At 37.5% G+C, this 27,212-nt stretch overlaps 2 protein-coding genes across 7 annotated transcripts in view; one reads left to right on the forward strand and one right to left on the reverse strand.

Moving 5' to 3' along the window:
• Positions 1–27,212, reverse strand: part of LOC145437905 (uncharacterized) — a 109,856-nt gene that overhangs the window by 15,791 nt on the left and 66,853 nt on the right. The gene's annotated exons all lie outside the window — the stretch shown is intronic.
• Positions 1–27,212, forward strand: part of LOC145437879 (adhesion G protein-coupled receptor L4-like) — a 46,081-nt gene that overhangs the window by 3,716 nt on the left and 15,153 nt on the right. For 2 of the 6 annotated variants that reach the window (XM_080315219.1, XM_080315218.1), the window contains exons 3-24: positions 1,321–1,359; positions 1,687–1,725; positions 2,306–2,344; positions 2,457–2,495; positions 2,699–2,821; positions 3,315–3,434; positions 3,572–3,691; positions 4,545–4,667; positions 5,276–5,398; positions 7,965–8,084; positions 8,654–8,692; positions 9,037–9,075; positions 9,274–9,312; positions 9,665–9,703; positions 9,816–9,854; positions 14,696–14,734; positions 20,584–20,622; positions 22,191–22,229; positions 23,570–23,692; positions 24,579–24,701; positions 25,034–25,114; positions 25,993–26,091. In XM_080315219.1, coding sequence (XP_080171345.1) covers positions 1,321–1,359; positions 1,687–1,725; positions 2,306–2,344; positions 2,457–2,495; positions 2,699–2,821; positions 3,315–3,434; positions 3,572–3,691; positions 4,545–4,667; positions 5,276–5,398; positions 7,965–8,084; positions 8,654–8,692; positions 9,037–9,075; positions 9,274–9,312; positions 9,665–9,703; positions 9,816–9,854; positions 14,696–14,734; positions 20,584–20,622; positions 22,191–22,229; positions 23,570–23,692; positions 24,579–24,701; positions 25,034–25,114; positions 25,993–26,091 — 1,623 coding nt within the window. Of the gene's footprint in view, positions 1–1,320; positions 1,360–1,686; positions 1,726–2,305; positions 2,345–2,456; positions 2,496–2,698; positions 2,822–3,314; positions 3,435–3,513; positions 3,692–4,544; positions 4,668–5,275; positions 5,399–7,964; positions 8,085–8,653; positions 8,693–9,036; positions 9,076–9,273; positions 9,313–9,664; positions 9,704–9,815; positions 9,855–14,695; positions 14,735–20,583; positions 20,623–22,190; positions 22,230–23,569; positions 23,693–24,578; positions 24,702–25,033; positions 25,115–25,992; positions 26,092–27,212 lie in introns of those variants that run through there. The other 4 variants (XM_080315220.1, XM_080315221.1, XM_080315222.1 and 1 more) reach the window with 4 other exon arrangements.

Raw genomic sequence — 27,212 nt, forward strand, 5'->3', positions numbered from 1 at the left:
CGCGCCCGCCCCCGCCTTGAGAGCCTCCCGCGCCCCCAGGTTTAGAACCCCTGGTTAGGGCTGGGCACAATGATTCGAGTACTCGAATCTGAATCGAGCATTAATTTTAATGATTCGAGTCGAGTAGTAAAAGACGATTATTTCGAGTACTGACATTATACGGTCCTCGCAACTGAAAGTTAATTTACTAACGAGTATTATAGTTTTGATACTATTTTCCACCGAGGAAGTCTTGAAACCTTGATTGGCCGTGTCGCAGCATACGAGGCATAGTACAAAACTACGAACGTTACTGGAAATAACACATTTCCGCAGTCATGATCATCCCACAACATTGTCAACAAGTGCAATGAAATTGGTATGGTCGAAAAAATACCGAAGTATCTTTAATGTGACGGATAACAGACATTATGTTCTTTGTGGTGGCATAAAAGGTACATATTTGAACTTTGACATGGCACATTCTGTTGTGACGTCATAATGAGTGATACTCGAATACTCGACTCGACTCGAAGCGTTATGCGTGATTCAGAATCGAATCACTCAGGTACTCGATTTTGCCCAGCCCTACGGCCCTGGTGTAGCCAATACTGACTAACTGAGATTGATATTATGATTGTTACTATCAACCCACTATTATGAATTGAATACTGGATCAATGTTACGTCACAGTTAATAGGAAATTCAGTAAAGGAGCTCGAAATACATGGTGCAGGAAGTTCAAAAAGCTTAAAATGACATCTTTAAACGACACTTCTGGCAAAAAATGCCGGAAACATGTTTTATAGAGGAACATAGTATAGGAAATATCAAAAAATCGGCTCCACTAATTTTTTGTTACATAGTGCAATAAGTGACTATAGTGACAATTACGGCGCATATATTATAATGTCTACGTTTCATGCTCATTACATTTGAGATATCACTTTCAGAGAGAATAAAGGTAGGCTAATTGCGATAATAGTTTTACTAGTTTGAAAATACCAATCAATCATAGAGTTATTCTTTGGTGTCGATTTCGTACGCGTAAAATAATCATCGATCTTTATCTATTCTCTTAGAAGAGAACAATTCATTAATTTATACATTCATCCAAATATAGCAGATGATGACCACAAATCTCCACTATTTATCTTTATACTTGTAGACCCTGTCGTTTATATAATTAGTGCCGGAGAAGGAATGAATCACATTGAACCCACATTCGAGGCAAAATATGAGTTACATATATTTCAGGTGTAAAATAGTGAGCAATGCGGTGTCTTTGTTATAGTACTAATTTACAATTTGATCTATTTAATCTGATACTTTGTTTTCTAGTGGTAACAACATTCTTGGAAACGACTGAGGGAACAACAGGTTGTTGTTTACTTTGTGAAATTTGTACGTATAGAGTCATGGTGTTGGAACACATTAGTAATTTGAAAATGAGAATTCGTCTTCTTGATTGTCGGACCTCTCGATAATTTTTTACAAATATGCTTTGTGCAATTAAAAAAATAAAATGATTCATCCGTTGAATCTTTCATATTGGTAACCGCTTATATAAAATAGTATATTACTATTGACACCACAGGCCAGTTATGTATCTTTCAGCGCACAATGTATATGAATAGAATGTCCACAACAAAATTATCACTTGAACCTTTGCTTTTTATCATATACAAATGATATATTGTTTTGCAGAGGCGACAACGTTACGCGAAACAACTGCGCCAACGACAAGTTAGTATCGATTACGTGCGATTTGTATCAGTTAAAGGTGAAGGAGTGTCTTATAAACCGATGCCCACAATTTTCACTAGCCAGAATAAAATATCTTATGTTCCATTTTAAAACACTGATACATTATTTGAAATATCCAATAACATCTCAGAAATAACATTCTACCCCTTGCTTGTCTGTATATGGTATTTTTTCACTGAACCACCAACTATCTTTGACATCACACTCCAGTCATTGGGTGATTTATTTTAATATTTCTGATGCACAATAGATATGATTGGTTCATCTCCGTAATACTTCCATCTCACGATTGGCTTTTGATTATATATAAACTAATAAATTGTTTTGTTGGCATTGTCAAGTTAAATATCACCTATGTGTATAGGACACGGTCTTATCTTAAAATCTGATTCCCCAAATTTGTACCAGAAAAACAAAATTTCGACCTTATTATGGAACACGACAATATATTTCAATATTCAAATATTAGTCTTCAATTGATTACCGCAGGAAAATTTTTTGCAATGCTGTTCCTTCCAATATTTTAATAATAATTTCATCTCAATAATTCCTTTCATAGAATCAACTATAGTCAATGATACCACGATCCATTCAACAGGTAAGTTACGTAACATTAATATGTAGAATAGAGATGGATTTGTTGTCTTCATTAGTAGTGTCGCATTCCCATTTACCTTTTATGATATTTGAACTGATATCTCGTATTGCAGATACAGTAACACTCGGTGAAACGACTCACGGAACAACCGGTTATTTTAGGTTGTGTGAAGGTTATCCTGGTATACGAAATGGCCTTTGCATCAGATGACCCGAATGTATAACATATGAAAAGCAATTCATACCTCGTCTATTAGCACTGTCATTTAATAAGAATTAATACATGCATACATACATATATATACATTCACTGACAATGTCTAACACATGCGAACAAACGCACGTAAATTTTCAGATATAGACGAATGCACTGCTGGAACTCACTCGTGTCATTGGAATGCTACGTGTCATAACACCAACGGCTCCTTTGCTTGTTTGTGCAACGATGGCTATCAAGGGAACGGGACTGTATGCTCCGGTGAGTAGTCTATCTCACGTTGAATTCAAATCAAATATTAAACTAAAATAAACATGTTTAAAACATGCCCCTGGTTAAAACGAATTTTATTATGTTTTTTTTTTTTTTTGCCATGACATCACGAATCACTCATGGTCACGCCACAGTGGATTAACATTGCTATATGGCTGCTTATCAATTGTATTTGAAAATATATTTTTGAAATGGTATTTGTTAAAAACAATATTTAAACATTGTTATTAGCAATGTGTAATAAATCATCTCTTGTGGCGAATCTTAGCTATATTTCCTCCACTTCTATATATATTATTCGTTATTGTTCATAACTTAGCCCATGTAAATGCTCATATTGCTCATGTCCACCATCTGCTCCGTAATAAATTGCTGCCGAACACTACTATTGTTTTATTGTCGGTGTCAAATTTGTATCTAGAAGACGTTTAACCTGCAATGAGTAACGTGATAAACATAAATCACCACACCTTATATTCAGATATCGATGAATGCGTGAATGGCAATACTTGCAATGGTAACTTGACATGCATCAATATTTTGGGCGCGTATACATGCGAATGTATTGATGGATATACCGGCAACGAGACGTTCTGCGAAGGTATATTATTTCAAATGAGTGCATGCAAGTTTATGACACGAATTTTTCTTATTTTATGTTTTTTATTTACGATCTACAAGCTATTGCTCCTACCATGAGTACCGTAATAAGCATACATGACATTGCATTATATTCAGATATCGATGAATGCGTGAATGGCAATACTTGCAATGGTAACTTGACATGCATCAATATTTTGGGCGCGTATACATGCGAATGTATTGGTGGATATACCGGCAACGAGACGTTCTGCGAAGGTATATTATTTCAAATGAGTGCATGCAAGTTTATGACACGAATTTTTCTTATTTTATGTTTTTTATTTACGATCTACAAGCTATTGCTCCTACCATGAGTACCGTAATAAGCATACATGACATTGCATTATATTCAGATATCGACGAATGCGTGAATAGTGTCTATAGTTGCACTTTGAACTCTACTTGCATATATCTTATGGTTATACTTGCGAATGTGCTGTCGGCTGTACCGGGAATGGAACGTTTTGCGAAGTTATGCCATTTGAAATCACTGCGACTACCTTCTGTTCAGACAATTCGTGAACGTGCGTGTCCATTAGACCGGATGTTAGATAAATATCTACCGATCATTCTCATTACTCACGAGTACATGGACGACCTGAAATATATAAAGATAAAAATGGGAATCTGGGCCGTACTAACACATCATAAGCTTCAATCAACTCAACAATTTGTTATCTGGCATGGGACAATATTATTTCTTCACCTCCCCCGATTTCTAAAGCACAATCTATAGAAGGAAGGCTCCAAACCCAAACCTAGGGTTCGGTGTTTAAACCCGGCAATTTTAAGGTCCAATCTTCGTCATTGGCATCAGAACTTCATATGTTCAGAATCGCGTTTGAGTGAGTTGTATGTGTCTGGTAAGGGGGTGGTAATCATGATGCGATAGCCTACCTATTTTTGCGCGTTTTCTCGGCTTATACGACAACCTGCATCCATTATCCATGGTCCTAAATTCCTTCTCGATACAATTGTTACTCTTATCTACGATATCATTTCGGATCCTGAAGTGTGTTCTCTTGTTAACGTAACGTACTAAGCATAGATGACCTCACATTCATTTCAGATATTGATGAATGCGCGACTGGCACCTATACTTGCAATGAGAACTCTACATGTATAAACACATTGGGAAGTTATACCTGCGAATGCGGTGCCGGATATACCAGCAACGGAACGTTGTGCGAAGGTATATAACAAGAAACCAATGCTATTACATCCTACAAAACTCCTGATGAAAGTATCAACTTAGTAGCAATGCGCTTTTGATGTGCGTCCGAAAACTATATTTAACTTGAACATATTCAATGACAAAAAATTATTATTTCATTAGCAAAATACTGTTGAAGTATAATAATAATTATTTAATATAATGAAAGTAGTCATCCACGCCAGTAACGGAAATGTTGATTTACCCTCCAAATTGTTGGCGAAATCTTCGAAAATATATGTTGCAGTTACCGTGATGGATATTTTATTATACAAGTGGAAAGAGGCCAAATCAGAATTACTTGAATGTAGTGGAATGTAGGCGAAACGTACTTTGTTACTGACCCCACTCTGGTTCATAGTTATACCTAGGTAAATGGTGTAAATATACTTCGTCCATTATAATCCTTATGCTAAAATCCACGTTTCGTCTCTGCATTACTCATATACAAGCTACTCACACTGCCGAGGTAATAAATCTCCTATCGACACCAGTTTTTCTTGTGAACTGTGTTTACTTGCTATCCACAAGTCATTCATTATGCCATGAGAAACGTGCTAGCAATATTGGCGTCACATTATATTCAGATATCGACGAATGTGCGACTGGCATCCTCACTTGTAGTCAGAACTCAATATGCAACAATCTTGTAGGAAATTACACCTGCGTATGCGATGTTGGATATGCTAGGAACGGAACGTCCTGCGAAGGTATCTAATTGTGTAGCAATGTCGGTACTGATCAGACAATGAGTGAGCAAACAGAAGAATTAGACAGCATAATACCTAAATATAGTGGTTATTCATGACTCATGCCTGCACGGAATGTTGAAAATGGATGGAGTTAAAAAAATTACTTTGAATATTAGAGCGGAAGTAAATTTAGCTGTATAAATCAGCATTTCCAGTATATTTTATAGTGTGAATTTTGTCCATCTAAAAGTATTGTCTAGAAACGTTCCATCATAACCTTTTTATTAGTCAATCATCCGAATATTTAATCCGTCGAATGTACCGGGAATGGAACACGAAATTCATATGAATCTTCAGCCATTGCGCGCAGTGAACCCACGTCCCACATCCATGTCTTGTATACTCATGCGAAATCATTTTCGAGAGAATAATAATAATCAATATGTACAACGATGACGCACTTCCACTTATTCAGAGTTATAATCAGGGTTGCCATCGACATGAGCTCAAAAATAAGGACAGTCGAAAAATTAGACTAGCATTAAAAAGCGTTTTGTACATACTTTTGATTCATACAAGCCGTGGCATATCACATTCCATACTTTTCGCAAGAAACATCCTGCTCCAGCAACTCCTTGTTATTAGAAGGTGCTCCATGGATTTCACGACAGCTCAGATCTAGGTCTACCTTTACTCAGGGCCAGAACTGCACTTCGTCAGCCACCTCCCCCCCCAAAAACACGTTGGTCTGGGGCCCCATAGGGTGATTTCAGTAACAATGCTTGTAGTCTTGGTCCTGGTTGAAGCAAACTTCTTTGCGATGTTGAAGTCGGGGAATATTGATTTGAAAAATTGCGTTGTGCAATCGTTGTAAAGGAATGATTGCTGGTTTTTGAGAGTATGGAATGCCCAGGTACCCTCAGCAGCAGCTGGCTTATAATCTGTGGTCATTACTCGTTAGTGCTGATTGACTTGTGAAAAAAATATTCATCGACTGGCTTGAATTAATCATTATGATACACTTCTTGTGTTTCGGGGTATCAATGTGATTTAAAATAAAGGTTTATCCTATGGCCAACTGGTTAATGTCCCAATGTCCCAATGTCCCAATTGCAGATATTGCAATGTGCGAAACACTCGCCGTCCAAGCTTCGTTTGATAACTTTGAATTCTCTTTCATAATCGTCACGAAAACATTTTTACGCCTGCTCATTTTAACTAATAAGATTTAGCCTTATTAGTAGCTAAATCTATACGTGCAATATAATTTAGGTAAATTAATCAATGATTCACAGATTTAGGCCTACTACTCATTACGCAAGTGTCGACTGCACTGCGCCCTTTTCCAGTACGTAATACATGTAAATGCTGCCTTCCTCGCAGTTTATTCTGCTGTAGACTAGACAGCAGAAATCTGGTGCCGCTTTTTACTGCTCAAAATTACGTCCGCTGCAAGACCTTGGTATAGTAGAAACTGCTATACCACTCACTGCCCTAGCTATCTCACCACTTAGAAGTCAAAATCATAATTTTAGAATATTATGCAACACATAGACAAGAGGAAAACGACCGAAGTTCTGTATAGTTGTTAAGAATAAGACAGAACAAGTACGCAAGTCGACAAGAAGGACATTTCTTTGAAATAAGGACAGTTGAGTTTTCTAAGACGTGGCCCTTAAAATTAAGGACAAATCTTAGAAATGTGGACGGTATGGCAAGTCTGGTTATAATATAAATCTTCGACTTACATACCATCTTCCAAGCATGCGAAATTGTGCCCATCCATCTTGCTGGGTGTCCTGAACGAGGTCTTTGTCGACTAGTCACAAGCGTATCCACCAGAGTCATCAAGTGATGTTCACATTTAGATCTAGTTCGCCAAGAGCACAATTTATAACGTCTAGGGTCTGCCGTATTTGCAAATTGTTACACTAAATCAGGGGTTATCGCGAAGTGCGATAAAAATCTCCAGTTTACCGCAGCTTCGCGCCCTTCTTTAGATGCTTTCACTTGCCCCAAGTTGGAGAACCACTGGTCTAAATAGTCTAAGCTTATTATAAACTATTTCTGCAGCTAAAACATTCAATGATCTGGTGTCTCATTTTACAAACCTACTACTTGCTTAGTATACACTTAAAGACTCATTCAACAAATAGAATACCTAATCAGTCAGCCTCCGTATTGGAATCATGGTATCATAGCCGATAATCTGATAATGAAAATCCGTGACTTCGTGCATTCTATACCCTACTCTATATTATATATTATCTGTAGGCCGCCCACTCTTCGTCAACTGCTTTCAAACCATCTAAGCGAAACAAAAGCGCCTTACCTTGGAGCGTCTAGAAGGCTCATTGATTATTTCACCATTAATCTATAGAATTTGCCTGTACACCACAGCATTTTCGAATATTCCGAATTTTTGAACAACCCTAAACTGCACGCAGGTTGTTCATTGAACATATCTTCATATGTCCATAGTAATAATTTAGTCACGACATCACTCAATTTTGTTATTGACTTTTATTCATGAACCAGAAGCGATTTCTCTCCTCACGAGTGACGTAATAAGCATTTCATTCAGATATTAACGAATGCGAAACTGGCAACACGTGCAATGGGAATTCTACATGCAGAAATCTTTTCGGATCTTATACTTGCGAATGCGATAGTGGATTTACATGGAACGGAACGTTGTGCGAAGGTAAGCCAATAAAAATCAGTATTATTGCCACCTACAAGGCTCCAGATTTGACAATCGGTAACTATGCAGACAAGTATGGAGCATATATTATAATGTCTAAGTATTATACTCATTACATATCAGAATGAATTTCGGAGATAATTAAGAAGGCTAATTGTGATAATAGTTGTCGAAAAATACCCGTAAATAATAGAATACTTGTTTGGTGTCGATTCCGTACATGACAAATTAATCATCAATCTGTATCTTCTCTTAGAATACAACAGGTTATTCATTTATATATTCATTCAAATATTGCAAATGATGACCACAAAGCTCGACTTTTTATAAAATAACTCGTGGAAAAACTGTCGTAAATCTGTTCTCTTCATCTTTATACTTTTAGAGCCTGTCTATGACACAATAAATGCCAGATAAGGACACAATGACATTGACACCACACTCTAGACAACATATCAGTTACATATATTTCTGATTTAAAATAGTGAGCAATGTGGTGTCTTTGTCATAGTACTAAATTACAATTTGATTTTGATGCTATCTATATAATCTGGTACTTTGTTTTTCAGTGGTAACAACATTCTCAGAAACGACTGAGGGAACAACAGGTTACTGTTTACTTTGTGAAATTTGTACTCATGAAGGCACGGTAATCATTTGTATCTTTTGCTGGAACACATTAACTATTTTAAAATATGCATTCGTTTTCTCGATTATCAGCCTCTCGATAAATTTTTACAAATATGCTCTATGCAAATTATAAAGTAACATATTTCATCCCGGGAATCTCTTATATTGGTAACTGCTTATATGAAATAGTCGATTACTATTGACACCACGCGCAAGTTATTTATCTTTCAGTTCACAATGTATATGAATGGAATGTCCACAATAAAATCATCATTTGAACATTTGCTGTTTATCAAACACAAACTGATATATTGTTTTGCAGAGGCGACAACGCTACGCGAAACAACTGCGCCAACCACAAGTTAGTATCGGTTACGTGTGATTTGTATGAGTAAAGGATAAAAGAGTGTCTTAGAATCGGATGCTCACAATATTCATCAGCATAAATTAACATTCTATATTCCAGTGTATCAAATTAACACATTATTTGAAATATTCAATAAAATTTCGAAAATAACATTCTACTCCTTGCTGGTCTGATGATGGTATTATTTCACAGAACCACCGACTATCCTTGACATCACATTCCAGTCATCGGGTGATTTTTTTTCTTCATATGTAGAATCGATATGAATAGTTTATCTTCGTTATACTTCCATCTCACCATTGGCGTTTGATTATATATAAACTAATATATTGTTTTGTAGGCATTGTCAAGTTGAATTCAATCGGGTGATATATCTATGTGTGTATGGCACGGTTTTGTCTTAAAATGTGATTCCCAAAATTTGTATCAGAAAAACAAAATTTTCACCATATTACGAAACACGTCAATATATTTAAATATTCAATTATACGTCTTTCTTTTGATTATCCTCAGGAAAATTTTTTGTAAAGCTGTTCCTCTCAATATTTAAATTAGAATTTCGTCTCAATAATTCATTTTATAGAATCACCGACAGTCAATGATACCACGGTCCATTCGACAGGTAAGTAACGTAACATTAATATGTAGAATAGAGATGGATTCGATGTCTTCGTTAATATTGCCTTTTTCCGATTTACCTTTCGCGATATACGAACTGGTATCTCGTATTGCAGATGCAGTAACACTCGGCGAAACGACTTACGGAGCAACAGGTTATTTTAGGTTATGTGAAAGTTATCCTTGAAAACGAAATTGCCTTTGAATCAGATGACCCGAATTTGTAATGTAAGAAAAGCAATTCAAATCTCGTCTTTTGGCACTCTCATAATAATTAATGCATGCATACATACATACATACATTCACTGAGAATATCTTATACGTAATTTGCAAGTTACCGTGTGTTATTGGCTTGGCTTGGCTTAGCTTTTGTTCTGGGCTTGTGGTGCAAAAGACCAACACCGTTATAAGCACCAGAACATGATTTTATTATTAAATAATAATATTATAGTAAGGGCATTTTATGGAATATCTCACAAATCTGTAAACTATATTGTCACCAAACAATTTATTCACCAATATGTCTGTCAAGGTCTTCTATAACATGTGTTAAAATGTTGAAGTTCAACTCATGTGGGAAACCCAGAAAAAAAAGCTGGTAAATTTGACAAATTTGAAAAAATAAAATAAAAATTAAAAAAATTTCTTTATCGCCTAAAAGTAACTAAAGATGGGTTTAATAATGGTTTTTCATGATTTTCAATTGATTTTTGACATTTTCATTTTGCTACAGACTGTTTTGTGGAAAATATATGGCACTAATGGCATAGTTATACCGTCAGAAGTACACCGTTCAGTACTTCGATACCGAACGATTCAACAAATTCTGTATACTGTATTACTGGATTTAAAACACGTACATAGGATCAAAATCAGTACAGAAATTCCTCAAATACAGTTCTAAGCCATACAGCATGGGCTAAAACGGTATTTTGTGTATCATTCCATGCTGTAAGATGCACGCAATTGTACCGAAATAAAAAAGCGACTATGAACGCAGCACGGCCTTGTGTGAGTTCATTGTCATGGTTACTGCATGGTTCATTGCTGTTTCACCATAATTTCTTATCCTTGGCTCATGGATCGGCTTGGACCAGCCTCTCATCTATCCAGGTAACACACTATGAGCAGCGGTGTGGGTCAATCATGATAAAGCCTACGATCCTGAGCTTCAACATTCCTACTGGAATGGCTGGATGAAGAGAATCAATGCTAATGATGCAAAATGCACACACAGATCGAGTTCTTTCCAGTTATTGAAGGACACCCTAAAGACCTCAAAACCATCTTCACCAAACTTGAAGAGTGCACAGCTACACACTGCACATAGCGCGCTGGGGTCGCTATAGTGATCGTCGATCGTCCGGCTATATATATAAAATAAAAAGCATAGACGAGGCTTGTAACTAAGTCACAAGGTCCGAGTCACAACTCAATCTCACTTTTATAATTTTGACTCGAGTCAAGTCGAGTCATTTTCAATTTACCACCGAGTCAAGTCCGAGTCCAAGTAAGCTAGTAGAGGGCCGAGTCCAAGTCATCATCGCATTTTGACTCGAGTCCGAGTCCAAGTTATAATGTTCACTGTTCAGTTTTCAATTCAATTCGGTTCAACACACCTTTTTCAACTCTGCTCGAGTCACATAGAATGGCTTGCATTCATAAGATATACAATTAAGTAGTATATTCATATTGAAATAAACCCGAATATTTTCGGCTGACGCTTGTCAAGAAGTAATCGTCATCGACTAGTAGAGAATTACCCCTGACGAGTGTCAGTCGAAAATATTCGGGTTTATTTAAACATGAACAATTGAACGTACTATTCAATTGTATATTGAAGTTCTGTACCTCCAAGAAGCTCTTCATTATATTACAGTAATTTTCCTCAGTTCTAACAGTTTCTGACCCTATTTTCAAGTATCAGGGCTGATAGAAGAAATACCAATAATGTGGTAACTTTACTATTCTTCTATGTTATAATGAAATGTCTGTCTTGGCCCTCCTAGTCTTGAGTCATATGACTTGGTTCGAGTCATGCACAATGACTCCAGTAAAAGTCGAGTCAATACAAAAATTGACTCGAGTCGAGCTATTTTACGCATTTGTAAAAATGACTCGAGTCAAGTCGAGTCACCAAATCGTGATTCGAGTCGAGTCATAACTCGAGTCATTACAACTCTGAAGCAGACCAATTTACCAGTCATTCCAAGGTTGGGTGGCTTTCACCTATATTGAAATCTTATCTTGGATCAATTGGTAACAACATGGAAGATTTTGGGCTACTAGATGTGATCCAGTTGATATATGCCGGAAGCACAACAGCCAGCCACATCATGGATGGAGGATGACAAGACAATCCGCGATCACCTCCTCATCGATGCATACCATGAAAATTGCCTCAACTGAGGATGAGCGTGGTGACATGGAGTCCTTTATGGAAAAGGTGGCTGATGGGGATATGGGAGCCAGACCAGAAGTGCGAGCGAAGGTTTGAAGAAACATTCAATCGATTCGCAAAAAGAGGGCGAACACCTGCACTTTGGGTGGAGTACCACAACATGGTAGAAATGCCCAAGGTCTTTATCGGAATCGGGTGACTCGTAGACGATAATGAGAATCCGTCCTGCATTGTTATCAAGATGCTTCACACATGCTGGCCATCATCATTCACAAGTGGTTCTCAAACTTTTTTCAATACAACCCTTGATTACAGTGAAATATTTCGCTCCCCCCTTATCGTTATATCGAAAAATATTAAAAAGCGTAAGCAGATTGTTTGCAATCCGAATGTATTGTTTGGTGGCGGGAGGTATTATGGCTATTGAGACACTTCTCAAATATGGAATTCCAGTTGAATACTTTATTAAACATAACGTTGTGCAATGATAGCATGTAGCACACATACATTTTAGCAATTTTGGTGCCTAACCTCATCTATTACCACATTTGAGCTTAGCTCAAACAGACCTGACCATAACCTAAATCAAAAACCAATGACAGCTACACGCATTTACCAGCTACACTTCATTCAAGGATGCCTTGTTATTAGTGCAAGGTTCGGTATCACTCAAAATCTAGCATATCAGCGTGCGAATGGTACGGCGGAATTTCAAATAGAAATATAGGCCTAATTAGGATTATTGCCATTGTTGAATTCGGAAGTTTCAGCAAAAATTAAACTCATTCGAAGTTCAAGAAAAATCATTTCTCTCAGGTGGCTTCGCACCTCCCTTCCGAAAAAAAAAACAGGAGATGAACAAGGCTAAAATTGGAGAATTTTCAATTTCAACCCACTGGACTTGACAAACCGACAATGGTGTACCCTCGTAATTGATGGTGGATGAATTCTGTACATGGTAACGTGGGAACAGCGTCTAAAATGACAGGGAATTGCCAACAATTTCCTGAACTACGAGCAGTATCTGAGCCGTTGCTTTCAGAATGTCATTGTGTTCCTTTGATGGTTGCAGCAGTTGACCAAAAGATACAACATGTTCTTAACGAAGACAGCGGCAGGAGTGATGAAACCAGAGACACTACCTCTAACAGAGGGTGCAGCTGTACAACGTACACTCCGCCCGTACCTGCAGACCCGGGATTGGATTATTTTACAGAATATGTCTTCGAACCCCAGCGATTACGGATGAACAATAGGCGTGCATGGCGTGGCGTGGCGTGCATGGCGTGCAGTTCGAACACTGGAGCCCATGGCTCCCGATGAGCTATTGCATTTCACAGGCTGTAGCCTAATTGTCCTAAAGATTGCGACAACCGGATATGCAGCTGCAAGAGGAATGAGGTCACATGCATTTCGGCCTGTGGAGTATGTAAAGGCCTTACATGCAAAAATTGCAGTCACGATGATGTTGAGTCTGATATTGTGCATGAGAAATACCTCTTCAGTAAACATAGCAACGTGAAATGAAGGCTATTTCGCGAACAAATTTAAAAGTGGGTGTGGTGTTTTCACAAAGCAGAGAGTGTAGTGAAATATAAGCGTTACCAATTAAGTGAGAATCATGAAAAACCGTCATTAAACCCGTCCTATGTTACTTATTGACGATAGATAATTTTTTTTTTAAATTTTAATTTTATTTTTAAAATCGTCAAATTTAACAGATTTTTTTGGGGTTTCCCACAAGAGTTGAACTTCTACATTTTAACACATGTTACTACACACTTTAACAAACATATTGATGAAGAAGTTTATTGGTAACAATATAGTTCACAGATTTTCATAAGTTTACCTTACTACAACATGCATTTGAATGTTTCTTATTCAGCTCCATGAAAGATAGCATCACCATTGATTGTTATGTCGTCTTCAATCCGTTTTATTCTATCTCAAAAAATAAAATTCTAGCAGTCGGGCGTGGCGCTTTTATAATTCGTTTCATAGAACATTCTTCTGTCGGTGACACCATACTCCAGTTTTCATGCCAGTTACGTATTTTCAGCAGGTATAGTATAGTTATGGATTCGGTGTCTACGTCATACTTACTTGTAACCAGTTGCTTTACGTCATATATAAGTAAATTTATGTTGCTGCAGAGGCTTTAACGTTCACCGAAACGACTAAAGGAACGAAAAATTAGTCTTGACTATGTTAAATTTGCATGGGCATATGGCAGGGTATTGACCCTAAAATGTGATGCCGCATATTTGTATTAGCAGGACATGAATGTCCATATTCTCTGGAAATACTTTGATATTTTGATTGAAATATTAGGTATTTATTATCGCCACTCGACGACGATGCAAGCTCTTCTTTTCAATATTATCACCGAGCAAAAACTCAGCAAATCGTTTATTTCGAATTTTGAATCTAAATTCCATTCTTCGGGCCTCACAAGTAGGATATTTTTCATAGAACTATCGACTATCATTGATAATACAGCACAGTCCAGCCATGTGTATTTCACATATGGAATATATATAATGGGAATACCTTCGTCAGATTTATCGATATTGAACTAATATAATATTTTGTAGAGGCTGCAACGTTCAGCGCATTGACTGAGGGAACGACAGGTTAGTATCAAATATCTTCATTTTGTATGAGTAGGCCTATACGGCGAGGTATTGTCTTCAAATCCTACGCCCCAAATTTGTATTAGAAAGAAATCAATATCCATCGTTTGTTGACACACAGCGATATGTATATTTATTTGAGTAAACCACAGGCAAAATTGTTGCAAATCTGTTAGTTTCAATATGCATAATAATATGCCATCTTGGTAATTCTCATTTCTAATTATCGACAGTAATTAACTCTACAGTTTAGGTCACATACGAATTGTTAAGATGTGGAATAGAGAATAATAACTCGATGGTTGCGCCAACTTAAACGCAATATTGCTGGTATTTGATTATATAGTGAGGACATGCAGATAATATATATGCTTATTTGAAACAAACCAAACATTGCTATGATGATATCGTACACGCGCCAGAAACAGTGGCGAGATTTCATTGGCTGATCGACCTCAATAACCAATTTGTCAAAACTATAGATTCGATTCTCCGAACAGGATTGAAATTTAAATCTGTGAGCAGTGATTTGTTCATAGATTTACTAATTCCGCTTTGGGTTCAGTTCCAGGACACACAATGCTGACAGCATCATAACCCTGTTAGCTTCAAACACATTTCTACTATATGTGTAGATTTCTAGCCCCCTTATCGTCATATCACAAAACGCAACCAGGCTGCTATAGCAAACCTAACGGATAGTTTGGTGGCATGGGAGGTTACGACTATTGATGAGAGATTTTTCAATATCAAATTCATACTAAATACAGATCAATAACTATAAATTGAAAGTAAATCGCGCGAAGCGCGAAAAAAGTATTCAGTTGAGCTTAGCTTCACGATCCCCTTCAGATGCTTTCATGACCCCAAGGGGCACGCGTCCGCAGATTGAGACCCACTGCCTTAGCATTATCATGGTGAAAAAGTTAAATCAAGTGCCTGCATTAATTCGATTTTTAGTACGCATTTTATCAACATTTCAATAAGTTTCTTTAGACTCTCGCGGGCCGCACAGAACGGTGTTGCAGGCTGTAATTTTCCCACCCCTGGCCTATAGCCTACATAGCCAAAATGTATCTAAATTATTTTTCGATCTGATTATACTTAAATATGGTGTTTCCAAAATCCGCGATCCTATTTAGTCATATTCCAATGCTGAGCAACATCTGTGGACTTGTGAACTACTTTTAAAACATTTTAAAAGTCGGAGAAATACCTAAATTAAAGCTTTTAGGCAAATATATGAAATAAAACAAACTGCGTTCGATTTCCATGAAACGTCCTTCGAGCATATTCCTTGTACGTTTAGCCTGTAAGACAAACTTGCGGTTCACCAGTTATGTATATGAAGCAGGATTGTTAAATCAATTTTGATTGATGAGAAATTTGAAACGCTTGTGTTAGAATTAGTAGTTCTTTTCAAGTAATAATTATGGCATTTTTGTTGCACTAATTAGAGAGAAAGTTGCACTTCGATTTTAACAACAGTTGCAGTAAAAAGTGACAATTATAATTTATTCTCCAATACTAGGGTATGAGATATTCGAAATGTTTTTTTGTGTAACCTAACAGTTCTGCAGAGTGCCTGCTTGTTCAATTTTTTTCTTGGCTATTGAGTATATGATGCTTGCACCTTGATGTTCTTTAGGTTTGAAAACTACATGACAGCATTTCGCTGTCAGCTCCTGTACAACTGTCAAATTTGGTACTCTCCCATTTCACGGACGGTCTGGCAAGACCAACGAAAATTACATTTTTGCCGTTACGGAACAAGAAAATAACGCAGTGCGGTAATCATTTTCCGCGAGAAGCCAAGCAGCAAAGAGATATTTCATCCCTCTCCCACTCCCTCCAAACAAGCAAAATACCACACCCCGAATCCCCAAGGTCTGGAAACTTTCGCCAAGGCATTGTAGCAAAATTCAGTGTTAGCGACTGAACCAAAATCAATAGTCGTAACAGGGGGACCTAGTGAAAATGTAGTTTTCGATGGTCTCGCCTGAGCGTCCTAAAATGGGATACTACCTCAAATTCGAACGAAAGAGCATTAATCAAGTGATCTATCACAATTCACATATAAATTGAGAACTGTCGGTTGGTTAGGGACTGTTGAACTTCTACCTAGAAAGTCACTGCGTCATTGGTATTATTGAGATGCAGCTAATCCATCACACAGCTCTTTGTTATGACAAATCAAAGAAAATAGAACCATACTTGAAATATTTTATAACTTGTTTTCCAAATCGCTCCTTTACATTTTGCGCAATACTTGATTAAAGTTGTAGTAAAGAGTTGCATGAAAAATAGAATAAAGCTGCATTATAAAATTACCACAAACAGCTTTGAGCATGAAACTACATAAATTCTGAGTAGCCTATTAAGGAAGCAGCTAGATGCTGAAAAAAGTGACAAAAGTTTCTGAAACTTGCCCTAGTGATAATCCATAGACAAGATAGCGTAATGGTGAAACGTCCGACTGCTTGATCGGTAGGCCGTGGGTTCGATCCCCGGCCGGGTCAAACCAAAGACCTGATTGGTAACACTGGTATCCATGACAACCCTGCTTGGCGCTCATGCATTACTGGGATTGCAGGCAAACGTGGTGCAAGACTTAGAAAGCCGTAAAGTTTATATCTGCACCTTTCTTGTACGGTGGCATGTGCACATTAGGGTTATGACTAGGGCAAGTTTTTGCAACTTTTGCAACTTATTTTACGGCTTCCGGCAGCTTCCTAAATACTCGTACGATATGTAGAATGCTGTTTTAAGCTGTTTGAATTAATCTTATAGTGCAACTTTTTTCAACTTTTGTCCATTTTTTTTTCTTCCATTTTTTAGCTTTTTCATGAAATTATTTTTGATTTTGGTGCAATACACGACCGAATTCGACTGAAATACCGTAAATGAGCACTGAAGTAACGCTCTTACGGGTATTTCGGGAGCTGAGCCGGAAAGTTGACCTTTTTTTTAGTGGAAATGTGAGGTTGACCTTTTTTTAGTCAACCGAGCAAAATGTGGTTTTTTAGTGCAACTTTTGTGAAAATATAAATGCAAGGTTTTACTGCAACTTCTGTCAAAAATAAATGCAACTTTTTCACGGATTTAACTGCAACAAAAACTTGCCCTAGTTGGGACTTGAAAAAAAAATTTGCCTGTAGCAGGAATTAATGAACATTTGGGTACAAATTTGAAAAATTATAATCATTTTCTTCAAATCGGAAAAAAATGTCCCGCACGAACTTTCTTCAATTTTCGACATTGGTCCAAATATAGAAATAAATTACAATTCAGTGATATTCTTTGCTACAAATTTAATCTTCAAATATATGTCCTTTTGCACCTCTGGAGAAGTTCATCCATCAATTAGACTTCTCTTTCTGTTAATATGTTAGTGGCAGGGACAAGTACAACGGACATATCCGACTTCCAATAGGGTTTTAAGGCACTTCATCGTTGCAGGACATTCGAGCGCAAAGATAGCAGCAAAGAATCTTTGATATATTCTTGAGACCGACCGAGATTGGATTTTTGGGTCGATACCGATAAAACCGATATCTCACACCTTGACCGATAACCCCAATACATCAGCCGATATTCAAAAGAAGTTGGATATAGATAAGCATATTTTCAAAGCTTCAGATCATTATTTGAAAGTTTTTACAGACATCATTATACTTGAACATGAAATAAACCAGAAAGGCTGCATCTGGACACTTGTAAAGTGTAAGCTATATGAAATATATCGATATTCTCAGTCTAGCAGTCAAAGATTATCGTTTTCTAACTTCCAACCGCCATGTTGTGACGTCGCGAGAATTTCCGATAATTTTTCAGCTCCAATGGCCGATACCGATAATTCTTTCAAAGTGTCATATAGCCTCGATGTTATCGGCTCGCCGATAATCGGATGGGCTTTAGTAGATTGCATCTTAGGACATCTGGTTATAATATCAGGGTTCCTGACACGCCTTTGCGATGAATAAGCATGATATCTCCAAAGTTACTCTCCATCTGGGTATTTGGAAGTATACGCAATCATGGCCCTTGAGCTCCGTCTCGCATTGCGTAGAGATGGAAGTTTATACCATTAGATTAGTGGTAATCTACTATTTTCTCTGAAAGAGCGGCATGCTCACTAAAGCTCATAGATAAACTTGAAATCATCCCTTCATCCTCGGTTTTCTAATATTTTAACCTGGAATTCTGGCTTGGTGGACTGTACCAAGTTTTCGTTGTATTTTACCTCATCATCTCCGAATTTGTAGCCGAGAGCTGGAATTGTTGAAGACGTTGGACGGGAGAACTCTGATATATGCTTAAAGAATCCATAATTTGATGTTGGCAACCAATATATGTTGTAGTTTATGAAAACCCTTGCTCATCAACCCATTTTGCAGTTTCACAACAACACAATTCCGCCGTCCAGTATCAACTGATGCTTTGCCACATATATTATGTGACATTTTCAAATTTTCCTATGCATCATATTCCTATATAATCGGTTTTCTAGATCGCTGAAAATATCTTGAGCTGTTCTACTTTCGCCTTTTCAAACACCCAGTTTCATTTGTGTCAGACAAAATGAAATTATGCGATATATACGGTCTACATCTAAAATCGTAATTATTAATTATTTATTAATTATTTAACTTTGACTGCAAACAAGAACACGGTAAGATTAATTCCCTCTGGGAAATCAAAATTCACCAAAATACTATTTTAAACCTTCGCAATTGGAATTGTGTCAGTTAAAATCAAATCAGTCGCTCTATATATTATATAGTCTGTATCTACAAAAGAAATCAGGACGCAAAATTTCATCATTTGTGACTACAGAACACGCAAAATTTTGAATTTTTTTTTAGTCATAGTCCCAGTGCACATCATGCACCCATGGTATGCATATGCACATATCGTATGTGTGTGTGTGTGTGTGTGTGTTTGTGTACTGTGTATATATCATGATTCGGTGTATCTGCCGCAAAAACATCAAGGACAAACGGCAACTTTCAGATCTTGATCACTGAAGAGATATTTCTTATTTTCAATAGAAATTAAATTTTCTGCCACGAATGAAGTCTCATTGTGGCTCTAACTACAATAGACGGCTGTGATTTTCAAACACGTCAATCGTCTTCGAAGCAACGATGTTTTAATAATACAAGAATGCCTCCTGTAGACAGTTAATATAAACTTTGATTGAAATAATTTTTATAACAAAAATTTACACAAAACGTCCTAAAATCATAGCCCCGTCAGTATGGGAAGAAATTAGCCCAGAGGGCGTCGTTGATGGTTGTCAAAGAGAATGCATCGTCCTTATTTTTCATGCTGAATTACGTCGTACAAATGCTCCTAAACACTCACTCTGACTAACGGATATGTATTGGGGTGATGATTTTCATTGTGACTAAACTCTCATTGTTGTTATCTAAAATCGAGCGCGAACATGTTACTATTCATGAACCTTTTCAGGGCTTCGTTTGAAACAAACTATAATCCATGCATCAGTCACATTCTTCGAATGTAGTTAAATACACAATATCAAAAATCGTAACTCTGAAGAGGTCGATACCTGCGACTCTACGATATTTTGCCCTGTAGCATGAACCGAAAAACACGAAGATTGGTGTGGTTTTAGCATTAGAATATTTATGATATGAGCGAGCCACATATTTAACAAGATGTTCAATAATTTCTTCCATACTATCATCGACAGTCATTGAAACCACAGTCCGGGAGATAGGTTAGTTTCACGTAACTTTAACATGTAAAACAGGGATGAATTTGATACTCCATCATTCTTGTCGCTTCACCATTTACCTTTATTGATATACAAACTATTTCAGGTTCAGGAATGTTCGACCACACAACTGTTGTAACAACAGGTTAGTTTAGTACAAGGATGGCCAACCTTTTCGACGGAAGGCATACATGTCATTTACGAATAAATGAGCGGAATGGCGGGATAGCGCAGTGGTGTAATCGGCGGCTGCAACACCAATGCGTACGGGTTCGAGTCCGACCGATGTCGACTACAGAAATCCAATACCTAAGTGTGGGAGGTTTAGCTATGCTCCTCTCCGCCACCTCATCCGCGTAAGTGGTGTCTTACAAAGAGCTTAGACGTGGGCCGTGCTATAAGTCGGCAGTTACGGAAAAAATTAAAAATATCGCCCTGGTGTAAATGACCATAGTCGTCGACAAACACCATGAATACCACAACAAACAAACGGGGCGAGCGGGCCACTGGAATGTTCGTAATATTTTTGAACTGAACCGGATTAGGTACCGGTGAAAAGAAATCTTATCTTGTCGATCAAAGTCGATAACTATTATGTCATTAAAACACACCGTGCATCATTGTCCAACGCGATAATTTTGCATAGGTAATACATTAATTCGGTGTATAATATTTTTACTTGCATATATTGCGAGCCTCCTCTGTATATCGCTGGACTCATTTGGCAAGGCCGCAAGGACACGATTGTTCAGCGCATGGAAATATCGATATCGATCTTTCTGCGAGTGCATACGCGAACTCACATGTTGGACGACATGTTCTTTCGTAATTGCGAAAACAGTTAGCCATAATTCTGGAGATGGTGTACCAATACTAAAATCAAGATATCGAGTGACAATAAATCCCGCGAAGTGCAAATAAAATTTCACGCCAAAGGAATCTGCCTTGAAATATGCTGCTTTATGGTCCTATATGAACATTTGAGGAAAATGTCGCTTGCCCCCGGCTACGCTATAATGCGTCGGAACTGATATAATAGCAATTATAAACACAAATTACGTTGGTTGGCTTTGCAAGTTCACGGGTTGGCCGCCCCTGGTTAAATTTATTATATGAAATTGATATGAGTAGAAGGAACGACCTTTAAATCCAATTGCTCGAATTTACATTAGATTGAAATCGGGTCCTTTCTCATCCTGGACCACCATAGTTTATTAATTACACTATACAGCACAATGTTGGTCCATATATCCATATGCTTTAGATTGGAATTAGTCTTAGTAACATGTAAACCAAGGTATGGTGGTATGACTAAGATCTTTCGTGCATTCTTTTTTTGGTATTAGCAAACATAATATAGCAATCTTTTCCGACGACACATAGATTATGTTGCTTGTTACATAGTGTTATCGCGTGAATACGATACGATTCGATTCGATAGGCTATTGATTCTTTTAAAACAGCATCTCTTTAGTGATTGTTATTGTCTTCAAACATTGTTCTTTTCAATCTAAAGACAGAATACTAGTTCTCGAGTCTGCCATTACTCATTACTATAATTCAATGATTTGAATTGCTGTGTGTGACTCGACGATTTAGTCAAAATGTCAGAAATTTCAGTTTGTCAGAATAATGATGAATGCACTGTCTTCGTCTTACTTACTTTCAACCATTTGCTTTTCATCACATATAAAAAGATTTATAATATTGCAGAGGCATCGTCGCTCAGCGAAACGACAGAGGGAACAAAAGGTTAGTGTTTATTATTTAAATTTGTTTGAGTGGATGACATGCTCTTGACGTTGAAATATGATACCCCGGATTTCTATCACCAGAGCATATATTGCCACCTTCTTCAGGAACAAATTCATATTTAATTAAAATATTCGTCCAAAAAACCTCATGATGAATAAACAAGGTCTTCCTTTCATTGATTAGCCTCTGGAAAAATTGGTGCAAAACTCTTCTAATCTGTATTCACATATAATTGTAACGTGAAAGTTAAAGATTGGGTAACTTCTGTCAATGATTCAATGCTCTCGCAATTGATGTAAAGTGTGATATCATAGTGTCCTATATGGTGTGGACACATCAAGAGTGAACGGCTCCACTGCATTTGGGTTACGTCATACTTTCCATTTCACCAAAGGCGACTTTACGGTCATATTCGACCAGCTTACCGAGCGCCAAATTCGATAAAACGAGTATCAATGGAAAGCTGCAGCTGTACTGATTACGAAAATATAAATTTTATCCTACTCATTGTCCTGGAACATTCCAAAATCATCCTCGAAATTTGCATTGTGATCGAGTTTGGCATTGTGGCGCAACAATGCTGTCTGACAAAAAGTGTGATATCATAGTGTCCTATATGGTGTGGACACATCAAGAGTGAACGGCTCCACTGCATTTGGGTTACGTCATACTTTCCATTTCACCAAAGGCGACTTTACGGTCATATTCGACCAGCTTACCGAGCGCCAAATTCGATAAAACGAGTATCAATGGAAAGCTGCAGCTGTACTGATTACGAAAATATAAATTTTATCCTACTCATTGTCCTGGAACATTCCAAAATCATCCTCGAAATTTGCATTGTGATCGAGTTTGGCATTGTGGCGCAACAATGCTGTCTGACAAAATGAGAGTGAAGCTAAGAAAGAACAAGACAGCACTTGCGAAAGCAACAAACCGTAACAAGTAACGAGAGGTTTCACAATTTTTTTCAAATTAATTATATCGTGGTACTACGATTCCTCAATACCATCTCTTCGCATTAGGTCCAAAAACCTACGAAACTTCAAAAATGTTTCCTACAATTAAATCGGAATGTGAAATCACTTTTTGGGTTTCCTCGCCTAATACATTAGAAATCTGCTGTGTTTGGAACGCTTTAATATTCCGGAGGCCGCACATATTAATAAACCGTTAGAAGTATAATGAATGCCGCGTGTGTCTGTTGCTATATTATATGGACTGCTATTCAGCAGCAAAAATGTTGCAGTATGCCAATTCCATTCTGAATATGCGTTTAAATGTATATAGCATGTCATACACATCCATGTAATATCTTGTATTGTTGGTGTATGAAGTTTCAGACGCATGCGACAAGGCTAACATAACTTGCGACGTGAATGCCGTTTGCACTAACAGTAACGGAACGCTTTCGTGTAGTTGCAAAGATGGATACCAAGGAAATGGGACTGCTTGCTCAGGTGAGTATTCATTCCTTCACTCACTAATTGCGACGTGCTCTTGTATATAATATATACACTGCATAGCAGACCTGGACATAGCGCGGCTCGCTCGGCTTCGCATTTAGAACACAAATCTATTCAGTAATGTTAATGCGTGGACTGATACAATAGGATATATAAACTCAACCAAAAATGCCCTTTACTTTGAAGTAAAATTTATTTAAGTACGTGGATTACGTACAGCCTACGTACGTCGCATCTGTATTGCAGGTAACGAATAAAGTCAGCATATCCAAGTATGCCGTGATAAATGAAGTTATAACTAGCTGTTTCCATATTCAACTTACAATCTCGTTCACTGCCATTATTACATTAGGAATTACATGGTCTGCACTTTAAACTGCTACGTCACACGTTTCCTAATCCTAATTATTAAAATAATGTAATCAGTGCACGTGATTAGCGGCCATCCATTCTCACAAACATGTCAAACAATGAAAGGTACGGATTAGAGCCGACAAGATTTGGAGCCGTGAACCGGTCTGTTCAGTGTATTATGAGCATCGAACAGTTATCAGTGTTTAAGAAATATGATTTGATTTCCACTCACTTGAAGCGGTCTGTGAATCACAGGCTGCTACGCTAAAAAATATAGATGTGAATTCAACATATATGTAGGGTAGCCTAATCGTCAAACAGTGCAATGCAGTGCACGTGTAAGAAACAAGTCTATCCGCCTTGGCAATGTTTTACAATTTGAATTCTTCATCCCTTAATCGTGTTGTCTGATTGGTAACTTATCAGACTGTATAGAATCTGTAACGCCAAAGTTTTTGCATTAGTCGATAATACATAGGCCATATGATATACGATTGGCATTAATAACTATCTATACATGCTTCAGATATAGACGAATGTTCTACTGAAACCCATTCGTGCGATCGGAATGCTAACTGCATCAACACCGTCGGATCGTATAATTGTACCTGCTTTGACGGATACGTACAAAATGGAACGATTTGCTTGGGTAAGTTAAGTATATGGCAGTGCCATGGTACGAATCGATACAACACAATCAAATCTAATATTTTGATCTTGGATCCTGTCTTATTTAGCTGAATGCTACGATAAATCTTGATCAAAGGCACGCCATGAGAATTTTATTTATTAATTGGACGCCACCGAAGTGTTCCCTTTGTCTGTATTTGATTTCATACGGCATACATTTATTTGTGAAATCTACATGTTACAAATCTTATTTTGTAACGTTTGTCGAGTTAATAATGTGCGCGGTTTAATGCTGTGTCAGCGTAAAGCACACGCATATGTCTATGACGCATTCACTTTATCCCTTTTCAGCACCAGCATGCGAGGCAGTCTGTGATTCTACATGCAGCGCTAATCAAACCTGCTCGTGCATAGATAGCATCTGCACTAAAGGTATAAAAAATTGATTGGTATTTGAAGCCTAAGTAAAGGCGATTTTTACCTTCGGGGTTGAGACGGGAATTTTAGCTAAGTTTATAAAACAAAAAATATGACTCCTGGATACAAAAATTACGACGGGGAGAATACTTCATAGATGCGTAATGTTTATATTAGATGTGGCTGACTACCTTTTGATTGCAAAATCTTTCAAGGCTTTGTGGAGTTGTGCAGAGAATAAATTTGCGACAGCTGATCCATTTACAGTCTTGTTCATTATTATAGGTAAAAACATTGGCATGAGTGGCGCTTATCACAACTGAAGGCTTTTTGCGCCCCGGACAGAAACAAGTTAAATGCTACAGAAAGTTCATGATATATAACTGAGATAGGTACACATGTGCACATAAAAAGGTTTTACAATATTCCTCGAGTCGATCTAACATATTCAACAACATATCGCAGTACTTGTGGATCAGTCAGTAGGGTCTTGTTCATTGGAACCGAGCGAGTTTCCTGCCACAAGTGAGAAACGATATACATTCGGGTCATCGAGAATCAGCGTTCTATTAGAGTAACGGGCAGGATATCAGGGCTTAGCATATCTCTTGACGCTTAAAATTTCCAATTTATATTCAGCGTTGTAGTGTTTAGTTATCGCCATAATAACAGACTACTTTTTATGCATACCTAGTAGCTGATGGACACTGTAAATTTAAAACAAATGACTAAGAAGGATAATTTGATAGTTCGAATACGATATCTATCCAATAATTCCAACCAATTTCAAATGCTAGATATCATTCATCCACTCTTTTCTTTATCATTTTCCATTTCTTTCGTCATACTTCAATGAATATGTCTGTCTAGTCACGTTCTTCTCATTTAAACAGTCTGTCCTTCCTGCGGAAATAATTCCCAATGTTTGGATCTGCATTGTCGGTGTGAATTTGGCTACGATGCTACCGACGGCGATGAAATCAACTGCATCGGTAAGGACTATTCATTACGATTTGTACGGTTTGCTGAGTAGCTCAGTAACGCTGGAAAAAGTATTAAAAGTGGAGTTGGTCAACAGGCATCGCAAACTAAGGTCACTTTCCAAGTATCATAGAGGCCACGGACCGCAAGAATGCAATATAGAGAAAAAGTATTCCAAACAGCAGTTTAGCAATCACTATATTGGAACTTTACGTTAGTACAACGTTGTGTTCTCTAACATGGGCGACAGGCCTTGCCTCCGAAATAAGAATGCAGCAAAAGTATCATGATCATCAGTTTCATTTTATCTTGAACTATGAGGTGCCCAAGGTACCTGACAAAGCTTTTCGGCTACCAAGGAATCGATGTCACCATCAGTATCAATCATATTATTCTATATCTTTACATCTGAAAGAATCATGGAATGTTTAGGCTAATGAAACTCGCTGTATATTATTTTTATCCCAACATCGCATATGTTGTAATATTCTATATACAAGACACAATACAATACAAGGATTCCGAAACGATTATTTGCAGTTTATCAATCAAACAACCCAGTTCGGCTTCCAGTATTATTAGTACTTTGCCCGACATAAAAGTGACACTATAGGTTGTCTTTACGAATTCTATTGTCCGAGATCTTTCAGTCTCGCTCGCACACACGCGTCAATCTTCGACTCTTTGTTTTGCGTGTTTTGTTAATACCTTATGCACACAGCCGAGGGTTTTCACGCACTGAGACTCGGAAAGTCCCTCGTGCTTGGAACGACAATCACTGATACCGCAGCATGCAGGCATTCACCAGTAATTTTACTCCGTACGTTTCAAACAACCATGATAAGGGTTTGATCCTGTAATTTAGTTCCTATGAGGGTTCCATATGACTGCCATAGGCTACGTTCAAAATATATCTAAAATGGATGGCTAAAATTCAAAATAGAGGTCGATATCCTAATTACCATTGAACGCTTTATGCTACTCAATATAGTTTTAGATATACTATACAGTCATGTAGATGTAGATTCCCCAATCCCCATACTAGTTATTACGTGAAATTGTCGTTGTTAATCAATCGACACCCGTACGAGATACCCCGGTTCGAGTTTCTGATGTACCACGTTTTGACGTT

This window comes from Botryllus schlosseri, chromosome 4, assembly GCF_051294905.1.
Source record: "Botryllus schlosseri isolate E-star chromosome 4, Bs_hap1, whole genome shotgun sequence".
In the NCBI taxonomy this organism is placed as follows: domain Eukaryota; kingdom Metazoa; phylum Chordata; class Ascidiacea; order Stolidobranchia; family Styelidae; genus Botryllus; species Botryllus schlosseri.